General features: G+C 42.7%; 1 protein-coding gene across 2 annotated transcripts in view; it reads right to left on the bottom strand.

The window, feature by feature from the left end:
- METTL9 (methyltransferase 9, His-X-His N1(pi)-histidine) overlaps positions 1 to 12,119 on the bottom strand; it is a 67,739-nt gene that overhangs the window by 47,787 nt on the left and 7,833 nt on the right. For both annotated transcript variants that reach the window (XM_068127273.2, XM_068127272.2), the window contains exon 2: positions 8,916 to 9,122. In XM_068127273.2, coding sequence (XP_067983374.1) covers positions 8,916 to 9,086 — 171 coding nt within the window. In that variant the 5' untranslated portion in view covers positions 9,087 to 9,122. The remainder of the gene's footprint in view (positions 1 to 8,915; positions 9,123 to 12,119) is intronic.

Genomic DNA, 12,119 nt, shown 5'->3' with positions numbered 1-12,119 from the left:
ACAATGACCCTAAGCACACAGCCAAGACAATGCAGAAGTGGCTTGGGGACAACTCTGTGAAGGTCCTTGAGTGGCCCAGCCAGAGCCCTGACTTGAACCCAATCGAACATCTCTGGAGAGACCTGAAAATGGCTGTCCACCGACGGTCCCCATCCAACCTGACAGAGCTTGAGAGGATCTGCAGAGAAGAATGGCAGAAAATCCCCAAATCCAGGTGTGCAAAGCTTGTCGTGTCACACCCAAGAGGACTCGAGGCTGTAATCGCTGCCAAATGTGCTTCAACTAAGTACTGAGTTAAGGGTCTGAATACTTATGTCAATGTGATATTTCAGTTTTTTCTTTTTAATAAATTTGCAAAACTTTCTAAAATACTGCTTTCTCTTTGTCATTATTGGGTATTGAGTGTAGATTGATGAGGGAAAAAATGAATTTAAACGATTTCAGCATAAGGCTGCAACATAACAAAATGTGAAAAAAGTGAAGGAGTCTGAATACTTTCTGAATACACTGTATATAAAGCTAAAATTAAACATTAGCTAAAAATCACATTCATGACAACTGTATTTATCAGCACTACTCTTTTTGTTACATTGACTTGATTAATCGAGATATGGGCAAAAGAAAAGATATGATGTAAAAACTCGGCCGGAAGTTTAAGGGAGGCGGTGTATTGGGGTTACGTCTGCTCTGTGAAGCTGGCAGTCAAATTTCCATTCCAATTTTTGATACATTTGTGTTGACCATTTTTCCAACTTCCAACTCTAACTGATAATTTAAAATAAATATAAATTTGTGCTCAGCTCTTTTTTATTTATACGTGTTGGTTTTTGACTTCTGATTTGCAGTATATATTCAACCAGAGAACAAAATATATTTGGCTGACCTCCCCCACCATCCCCCCCCCCCCCTCCTCTACCATCCACCACATCACCCCACAACCCTCGATTCACCATCACCCCCACTAACTCACACTCTCCTCCCCCTTCCCTCATTCCTGGAGAAAGCAGGCATGGTCAAAGATGCCTATGCCTCTGTAGTGACCTGTGGTGAGCCAAGCGCAGTGCCTTCGCCTAGAGTGGATGGAAGAAGTAGACTGCACAATTCCACAATGCTCGCACACACGGCCAGTCGATGAGCGAATTGTTGGATGGGAGAGGGGGATTCTGAGGGTGGAGTCAGAAGTCCAAAGAACCTCGGCGATGCTTTGGGAAGGAGTTCTGATGAGGTGAGGCAGCACAATCACCTCACTCTTGTAATTCACAGCTCGAACCGTTGGTAGAGAGGTCAGTTAGGAGAAAGGACAAAAGTTATTCGTCAAATAAATAAATGAGAAATAAAACACATTTGACAGAAAAGAAAAATGCCAGGGTTGGAGGGGAGACAAAGCCCTGCTAAACTATCTTGGCAGGTCTAAATTGTGGCTTACAATGCATCTCTTCCAAACACGCAGTAAGGATATAACTAATCAGATAATTAACCCTTTAACCCCGAAGAGTCCACTTTCGTTACAATACATTATAATATTGTTAAAGAACATGACAAGGTAATTGAATCGCACAAAAAAGACACCAATTTTAAATCAAACTTCAAATTAAATCAACGATACTGTATGCAAATACAGGATGTTTCAAGAATAGCAGTGCACTGCACAAAATACTTGTTTCATGTGTTTGTTCAGCTTAAAATTAAAATGCATGCTTATTTTATATTAACTCGCTCAAGTGAGATACCCACCATGTATTTGTTGTATTTCTATATATTGTTGTGGGGATGTTGAATGATGATGAATTGCGAAATGAAATGAAAATGATGAATTGCGAAAGATGATGGGAACAGAGCCTGTGATTGATGCTGTGAAGAGGAACAGGTTGAGATGGTTTGGTCATGTGTTGAGGAAGGATGAAAGTGACTGGTTGAGAAGAGTGATGGAAATGAATGTAGAAGGAAGTAGAAGACGGGGAAGACCGAGAAAGACTTGGCTGAAGGTGGTGGAAGAAGAAATGCGGGCAAGGGGATTAACAAGGGGAGATGCAGAAAATAGGGCAAAATGGAGAAGATTGTCATGGGGCCCACAAGGCTAACTCCCGCTCTAGCAGGGAAAATGGCCTTAAAATGCATGTTGTTGTTGTTGTTGTGTTGTGGGGGTGTTGTTGTCGTTTAGTATGCTTCCTGTGACTGCTGGTTGCATCATTTCTCTGGAAGCGCGTTTGTGCCGCTGATGATGTGCGCCAATTACCAGTGAGCTGGTACCCAATTTTCCGACCTCGGAAGGATGACAGGCTGGCGTCAATTCCCTGGCGTTAATTTAAACTCAGGATCCTTGAATCCCAAGACAGCACCCTAACCGCTAAGCCAACACCAGGCGTTGCGGGGATGTGAAATGGATTAAACGGAGTAACGTAGTATAGTTATTTCATTATTAAATGTTCAGCATAGGACTATGGTATCTGTGTACAAAGATCACAACACGTCAAAGTATGTCGAGACAGATTTTAGTTGTGATCCTTCCATCCTGTTATCTCTGTTAAATGTTTCTTTCAAAGTTATACAATCATGGTCTTGAGGTTGCCAAGCTGGCAATTAGCATCACTGCAGGAAGTGGAAAAACCATTGCGGCACATGGATGGAGCTGTTGGTGACGTGGCCTCATGATAAAAAACGTCCGAGTGAAAAATAATTGAAGATCGGCAGATGATAAAAAGAGCTCAAGATTGGGTGATTAAAAAAAAAAAACTGGAGAGCACCCGCAGACGCGGATACAAATTGCTACATTGAGTCCAACGCGAAGTTGTGTTTTCGCCTCAGTGCTGCTGGATGAGCCAAGCCTGCAGAAGGCCTACCGGGTCGCACCTCACCAAGCAATCTGCATCCCTTGTTCCATGCTTGGTAGGCATGCAGAATGATCAGTCACCTCCTGCCACGACTGGAACCGAACTGCCTCCAGACACTTTCCCAGGCTCTACCTCCGGGTTATTATTATTTATTTATTTTGTATACAGAATCGAGGCTCATGTAAGAGCTAACACATTGCACATGAAAGCATGCACAGACACATAAAACATGCAATGAAGGGAGCGGGAGACAAGAGGGGAAGAGAGGGAAGCACACAAGCACAACAACAGTAGACAACAGGGAGGTCAGTAGATTTGTGGAAGGGAGCGGGCTGGGGGAGGAGGGAGGGGTACACGGTATAAAGCAAATGAACACTTCTAGGAATTTCAGGAAAGAAGTTGGGGATTGAAAGAGGCGGATTTGGGGTGTTTTAACGGGGGTAGAAAAGATCAAGGTTTTGGATGGGGGAATATAAGAGATGGTGGTGAACAGCTGTTTTAAAGACCTGGAGGGAGGAGAGGGATTGAAGAGGGTGTGGGAGTTTGTTCCAGAGGCGGGAGAAAAGAGGAGTGAAGGTGAGCAGAGAGAGCACAGACAGAGCTGGGGGAGCTAGGCCAGTTCACCTGACCCTGCCCACAATTTATATATTTTACCCTTTAGAACCACTTGTAACCCTTTGAAAGTCGATGGTGGTATGATAGGGGAGCAGAACGTGTTACATATTCCACTGTTTGGACATGGGAATGCCCATTTGCTTCTATGAGTGGGAGAAGGGCGAGAGTGAATATGGGATGGCTTTGGTAAGGGGAGGTTGAGGCTTTGGGGTGGGGGTGGGAGAAGAGCAAAGATGGGACAGAGTTGGGATGGGGAGCCTGAGGCTTTTTTGTTGGAGTTGTCAGAATTGCATGTGTAAGTTTACTCATGGTAAGGTGTGTGTTTATGTGCATGTGACACAATCACCCTACGAGCAACATGCTAGTGACAATAAATACTTCTCTAAAAGACTGGTCTTTTAGCATCAGAGGTGTTAAGTTTAGACGGCATTATTTCTTTTGAAGCACCCTGTATTCGGCCGAGCAATTTGAATTATTGACAGAGACCAGCCACGTTTATACATAAATATAATGCCAACACAATAAAACCTTGAAACCTTAAAACGTCCCCGAATTACAATGACGAGTGTGGTCCTCGGCAATGGTTTGCAGGTTTATTCTACTACCATCCAGTTTCGGTGCAAGTGGCAAACCAACTAGTCCAAGAGGCTTTAATCAGAATTTTAGGTAAGGATGGCTTAACAAGTCTACTCCATGTAAAAAAAGGGTGCTGCTACAAAAAAAAAGCAGTCCTAATGACCCCAAGTAAGACAAAATTGCCATTTTGGCCACTTTTTAGCCAAATATGGTCAAAATCGGAGATTTTTTAAGCGGACGGTCTGGTGTTATCATTTTATATCTAATAAGCTTCTGAATCTTTTACACGACTATTTTGTAGCCAAAGTATGGCCAAGGAATAATATCTGATCAATGTGGTCAACCTTTGGCCAGAGTTGGCCAGTTTTTGGCCAAAACCTGTTATTTCCCATTGGAATAGTAATAAAATTGTACTCTATATGAATAACATGTAACATACAATAATCAAATCATACATTTTCAACTAAAACATATGAAAACACAAGTGAGTTTACTCACTATCAAAACCACATTCAATTGGCCCTCCCCATCATCACTGTCATTTTCATCCTCTGAGTCAGCATCAGTAATACTATCATTGTCCTTATCATCAACATCTTCATTTCCATCTGTGACATCTTCTGGTCCCATGGTCTCAGAAAACATAGTTGGCTTCTGATTGCCGGTAAATCAGAGTGGTACAAAAACTCCATTGACCTCTTTCCAGCCTGATCTATGGGTTGGTCGTTCGAGGCTCGAAGGGGTCTCTTGGATGTGCATGCTTCCAGCGATATGGCACATATTTGCTTAGTGCCAATTTTGGCACCAAAACATCTTTGCAGGGTGGAAGCATGCCTGCTTCACTTACTTCTCGGCCATCAGGGAGAACTCAGGTTTTCTCAATAATTTTAGTGGCAATTTGGGTCTCATATGCAGTATGATGTCTCACATTGGCTGAAGTGATTAACAATTTATTGAACCTTCCTGGAACCAGGAATACTCTTCAAACCCATGCCCAGCAGCATGTGTTTAGATGGCTTCACTGTTCCACCAGCAGTTTTGTAAATATCATCTTCACCTGATTCAATATACCGCTCCACTCCCTGATTGGCTTCATCTTTTGAACCAGTGTACACAATCCTATAGAACTCTTGATAGTTCAGCAGGTACATTTGTACCCTAACCATCATGGATTGCTTCTACTGTAATAGGGTTTGGGAGTTTATTCTCACAGAGCTTCTGGATCGTCTCTCTGAGGAACAAAGCTATATTCTTTATTTCATTGACCATAGCATCCTTTGCGATAGAGAGATACCTATGTACCTTGTTGCTTACTTTCTTGATCAACCTGAAGCTTGTTGCCATAATATTCTTTGCTTTTGGACAAAAGATTGTATAGTTCAGAGGTCGGCTCCTCAACCCTTCTGTGAATAATTCAATGTAGGTTTCATTGACATCAACCAATTTCTTTGAGGCTTTTTTCATAAAAAATTTCAGAATCTGTACATATGAAAGTAATCGAAAGAAAGCAGATTCTCGTCTCTGTGTACATTGCACCATTTTCTTTGACTTGGGCCTTGGCACCAATAATAAATATACCTTGCCTTGCATGCTTTATGGTACTTGACTTCCTTAGCTATGAAGTGAATGTGTTCATATTCATGAAAGATGTCTTTGTCCTTCAGTTGTCTTGCAGCACATATAATACTGTTCTGTGCTTGTATAATCTCACATGGAGATAGTGTTTCAAAACCGCTGGGGAAATGCTTGTGGTCCAGACCATTGAAGAAAATACACTTATTCTCCAGCACTCAGGTAGTTGAGGTAGGTACACTGTGGTGGCTTCTCCACCATAGATCTTGTTTCAACAATATCTTCATCAGAACAAGTTTTCTTTTCCTTTTACTGTATCTGATAAGCCATAAATTTACTGGAACAGACACTGTGGAAGCCATAGTGAGGTGATGGTTCAGCTTCAAAGTGAATGGATTCACATATAACAAGGTGCTTTGATCTCTTCTGATATTGTTTTCTAACTTGAGCTATGTCTCCAGCAGTTTCCCATGTCTGTTTAGTAAATGGAGCCACCGCATCACCATCATGTTCTGTATCACCACTCACATGCAGCACACACTGCAAAGCCACGTCTACAGCCACCATCATCCATCTGCAACCATCTGCAACCAAAAAAACAAAATATTACTAAAAAATGCCAGATGACCAAATGTGGCCAGATTTTCAACTTTATATTAAATGTATTCCATATCAGTTGCATTAAGCACACTGTATGATGACTATGAGAACAGGCGATCCGCACCGTGGCATTCCAAATTAGGCCAATGTTGGCCAACAATCAATTGGCCATAATTGGTCACTTCATTATATATTGTAAATACAACCTATATTATGTCATTCAGTACCTTTAAACATATATGTACATCATTAGAACACCCAAATGTGGACAAACAGAATTTGGCCAAAAAGTGGCCAAAATTGCAATTTTGTCTTGCGTGGGGTCACCAAGACTGCTTTTTTGGAATCAGCACCCTTTTTTATTTATGTATTTATTTATTTATTTTAAGCATCGAGTAGGCTTGCGAAATCATCCTTACCTAAAATTAGTTAAACCTAAACAGGTAGTTCAACCGTTGTTGTGCCATTGTGCAATGCAGGCACGCATATAATCTAATAATATTCCACTCATTATATAATTAATTGCTCAGTCAAAGTTTTTATAAACTGCAAGGACAACTGCTTCGTAATCCTTTGATTATACACAAATGTTGTTGAATACAACGAAAAATGTGGGGCAGTGATGGCGGGAGACCATAGATAGGCTGTCCCTCCACCCTCCCTCTCTAAAAAATGGAGGAGACATGTCTCCTTTTGGCCCTCGCCGATCGACGCCCTTCAGTATTGCAGAACACAGCTTCATTGGTTTACACTGCATCAGGCCCTGTTGCAATACACAAGCCACATCGTGGCACAAAGTGGCAGCTCTCTGAACGGCATGGAACCACAAAACACACAACCTGCGAGAAAAAATGTTTAATTTCCACATCTACACAAACAAGCAGCAGCCATTCTTTGCCTAGCATATCAAATATTGACATCTCACCGACTCACCCCAATTAAAGGAACGTATCGCGTCGCTACCATACAGGTTTACATTTTGCCTTTTACCTGCTTATTTTTGGATCCACATACACCTCCGACTTAAACAGCAGTGTTGATGCTGTATTGTGGGCTACCCAAGACCATGTTTATCCAAATGAATAATGACAACAATGACGACGGTTACATTATGTTATGTGATGCTGCAGCTGCTCCATTTCATTTCCATACGACGTACAGCCTGCTGGACTGGTGCTGCATCAGGGAGTTCAACAAGAGTAGGATCTTCGTACATTACAATTGATTTTAGGTTATACTAATATACTTATATATAAAATAACGTTGAAGATTATTGAAGTTAGAAAAAACAAGCATTCTGAGTATTGCGCTGCAATACATGTCCCCTGCCAAAGTTCAAAGTGCCATAACTTTGTCAAAAATGATCGAATATGCAAATTTATGCACGGTTGATGCTGGTTTTCAAACTTGATCTGAGGTATGCTGAGACACATGTGTGTCACGCCTCGCCTCGTTGACAAGCCCGCAAGGTCGCTCCGTGGAGCAGCCTGCACGTATTGCACTGTGTAAAAACCACCTTTAGAGGCCATTTTTCCCCGCAAAGCGGGGGTTGGCCTTTTTCGGGGACCGTGGTTGTTGTTGTTTTTTTGGTCCCCTTTTTGAAGCAATGTTTTACGGCCGGATGCCCTTCCTGCCGCCAACCCTTTTTGTCGCCTTTTACGACAAGCAGGGAATTACCAGTGAACTGGTACTCAATTAGCCGACCTCGGAAGGATGACAGGCTGAGTCAACCCCCCTGCCTTTAATTCAGCGATCGACCGGGATTCGAACCCAGGATCCTAGGATCCTAAGCTGGCACCCTAGCCGCTAGCCCAACACCAGGGTCTACACTGTGTGAATTATATAATTACCAACTCACGGTCTGAGGTACCAGCGATTCAAGAGATATCCATTTTTTAAAAAATATTTTCTTTAATTAACGATATCTGCCAAACCACGTGCCCTATCGCAAATTCCAAAAGGACATTTTAGTAGACCGACATGCTGATCAGATCCATGAAGTTTCCCCTCGATTGGATCAAAAATGAGGGAGGAGCTCGGTTTTAAAGGTCCATGCTTAAAAACGTCATAACTCTGAAACCATGTGACGCATGACGTCATGCTCGCTGACTTTTCTGTTCGTCATGGGTATGCGATTCTGCCTGCAAAGTTTGGCCTCGATCTGTTCAGCCGTTGCAGAGAAAAAGGGTTTTCGTGTTTTCACGAAAAACAATATGGCGGCCGAACCACGTGACCTGTGGTCATAATTACCATTAAAATATTCTCCAGACCGAGTCCCTCCTACGGTGAAAATTTGATCTCAATCGGTCCTATTATTGCAGAGAAATTGGTTTTTAAAGGAAATTAAAACTTAAAATGGCACTGAGTTAGGGATCATCAGAATTACCAAAGTTCAAAGTGCCATAGCTTTGTCAAAAATGATCGAAACGTCGTGAAGTTCGAACTTGATCTGTAACTTATCATGAGGAAACGATGTGCCAAGTTTGAAATCATTCGCATTAAGCGTTTAGAAATAAAGTCCGGAAAACTGTTCTTTGCGTGACGGACTGACGGACTGACAGACGGAGGGACGGAGTGCAAACCTATAGTCCCCTTCGGTGTACACCGGTAGGGGACTAATAAAGTGAAAGACATGCTAAGAAAACGTACACGCATAGACACGCAGAGAAACGCACATGCATACAGTTAAAAAAATAATCAATCAAGTTGGACTGATCTCACCTGTTCCAAGGAAAACCCCAGCTCGGCCTGGGCTAGGTTCTCATTTCCAAGCTCGATGGCCAGAGAGCGAGCGAGCGGACCACGAAGGTACAATGCTGTCCACATGCCACGGGCCAGAAGCAGTACGAAGAAAGACAACAGGATAGCCAAGTATCTCTTCATTCCCAACATGACAGATGAGACCGGAACAAGATTCTCCAAGAACTCCTGTCCCCAGTGATCAAAACAGATTTCAGAATCAATTCACTTCCACCTTCAAACCTTTCCCATCCTCCTGCGAATCACGACGAAAGCCGAGCATTCATAATTCATTTACATCTCAGAAATCTGCCCCGAGCAAAACCCACACCTCTGTTCATAAACATGCATCAAGGAACTTCATTATGAGCAATGATAATCATAAAGGGCCGTCTATTAATTTAATTATGTAATGCAGGAAACAGTGGGGTTTGGGGAGTGAAGAGTACAAATATCAAATGTTATGCTGTTGCATTTCAAACGTTACATCAAATGTTATATCATGAACATTTATTCTCCGTTTCCACGAATCACTGGCTTCGACTGTGAAGGTCTCAGCTGTGCCGGTGATAGTCGACTGTGGTGAACATGAGGCAATGCTCGAGCAAAGAACTAGCAACGCTGTAATGAATTACATCAATCGCTACAGAGAATGAGCAGCAGAAGAGTTGGAGTATTTTCATTCTTTTTGGTTACATGTGTAATAGTTTTAGGGAGACTAGGTGGCCCATGTCGTGTTGTCCCTTCCTCCTCCCCTCCCTACCTATTTCAGTTGAATAAAACCGCCACTGTTTGGGACGCATTAGTAATGAAGCAGCCCTACCCAATACAGTACGTGTACTAGTGATGACCCTTTGAAGTGACGGTGCATCATAAACCACACATGCAACATTTTATGCATTTCTTCAACAATTCGCTATTTTCTTATAATCCATCCAAGGTTCATGTAATGCACCAGCATTTTTTTTTAATCCAAGAAAAATATAAAAACCCTTGTACTCAATAGTCCACGACCACGAGCATGATACTCACAATAGTGACGTCAAAAAAGAACAATGATAAAAAAAATAAAAGGAGTACAACCAGACATACATACATACTCGTACATGTCAGTGGCGTCATGTCCAAAGATGGCCAAAATGGATTATGGACCTATAGCAACTTTTTCGGTACAATCAAGTTGCCCTTTAAGTACATTATTCCTTGTTGAAACGGTCGTGTGTTCCAGGTTAGCTTGACTACCTGAGCCTCTGTATTGCAATCTGGTGATTGCAGGTTAGATCTGGGGTGCGGAAGGTCAGAAGTGATGCTTTATAAACAGAGTACTATGCGGTGATGGATGCCACAAGAGTGCCCACTGAATTAGCTTGTTGGGTTTCCATCTTTCCCGAAGCCCCCCAATATTCCTTCAGGTCGCACAAGATCTGCCTGCAACCCTCTTCTGGTTAAACTGCCAAAGTCTAGGCTCTCTGCTCACCTTCACTCTTTCATTCCCCTTTTCTCCCGCCTCTGGAACAAACTCCCCCACTCCCTTCAATCCCACTCCTCCCTCCAGGTCTTTAAAACAGCTGTTCACCACCATCTCTTATCTTCCCCCATCGAAAACCTTGATCTTTTCTACCCCCGGTAATTCACCCCAGAGTCCTTGCAGTGTTCATATGTTTTAATCCTCTCCCACCTCCCCCCCAAGTCCTCCCGATGTCCCTGCTCTCAAATGTTGTGTTTGTGTCCTTCCCCCTCTCTTTTGTGTCCTTCCCCCTCTCTCCCCATCTTGTCTACCGCTCCCCTTGTTTTTTGTGTTTTGTGTGTCGGTTTGTCTTTTTGTGTGATTAATGTTAGCTCTTTCACGAGCCTCGATCTTGTATACAAAAAAAAAAAAAAAAAAAAAAAAAAGCCAAACCGTCGTTGTAACTTGGGGACACTGCATACATTGAATACAACATTGTATCCATTTTTCCAGCAGAACGAGTTCAGACAAGATCAGGGAAGACAACATCAGATAAAAAAAAACTAAAACGGTAAAGGTGTTTCACTCAGATGTCTTCTATCTATCTATCCATCCATATAATGTAGAACGTCAACATTTGTGGGGGATGCGTTCCTGAAAAATGCCGCAAAAGTCGAATCTACGAATAGCGGGGTATTGTTTCGATGGGGAAAAGGGGAATAGGTTCCCGGTCGCTTGTGATTCAAAAGTGAAAATTTTTCATTTTTACAAACATGAATGCACACGATTACAGTTTCATTTAAAATGCTTGCAAGCAAAAGAACAACAGCAGGTACTGTTTCCAATTTTGATCAATGATGATTGATGACCAATGATGATGACAATGATGATGACGAATCCAGTAAACTCAATGAACTCCCCTGAAGAGGATGCTGGTGAGGGTGTTGATGAGTCGTGCACTGGAGGCGATGCAGGTGAGGGTGCTAAAGGTGTTGAGGTGGAGGGACCGGGGCGAAAAAACAATGGGTGATTGTGAGCTGTTTCCCCGAGTGCTGCACGGTTCTGTGCAGCTCTTTGTATGGCAGCAAAACATCATCCAACCCTCTCTTGAGCCAGAGGTACCGCATCATCACTGGATCGGCATCTTGCAACCTGTCACAATTGACCACATCCTGCAGCACCTCAGCCAGAAACTTGACGATCATGTTGGTTCACGTAACCTCTTTCTCCTCTTCACAGCCCTCCTCCTCCTCCTCCTTAGAAGCCTTAATGATGGCATCCAACTCATCCTCAGTCAGCTCCTAACCATGCGAGATTATGAACTCCTCAAATTCCTCAGGCTGCATGTCAAAACCTTCCTCCTCTCACCTCCCGTGCCAACTCGGCAATTGTCCACCTCTTCCGTGGTGTCGGGGAAAGTCTCTGAAATCGTTGACTGCCTGTGGCCATACACTGTGCCAGTAAATGTTGATGGTGGAGGCTTTGACTTCGTCCAGAGTCCTTGATGTGCAAATCGTCTTCAAAGTTCAAGTTAATCGGATGAAAAATGACAACTTCAGAAATTTGGCCTATGTTGACCTTTTGGCCAATGTTGACCTTAAAATAGTTGGTGGTTGGTTTCAGTAAGCCGATATGCAAATCCTATTCAGTTTTCAAGTCAATCAGATGAAAATTGAGGATTTTAGAAATTTGAAAAAATGTGGTTGACCTTTGGCCTATGTTGACCTTGTGACCTATGT

Source organism: Myxine glutinosa, chromosome 10 (assembly GCF_964187855.1).
Source record: "Myxine glutinosa chromosome 10, kmMyxGlut1.1, whole genome shotgun sequence".
Taxonomy (NCBI): Eukaryota; Metazoa; Chordata; class Myxini; order Myxiniformes; family Myxinidae; genus Myxine; species Myxine glutinosa.
The sequence above is the reverse complement of the archived record's forward strand: the minus strand, read 5'-3'. Positions and strand labels throughout refer to the sequence as shown.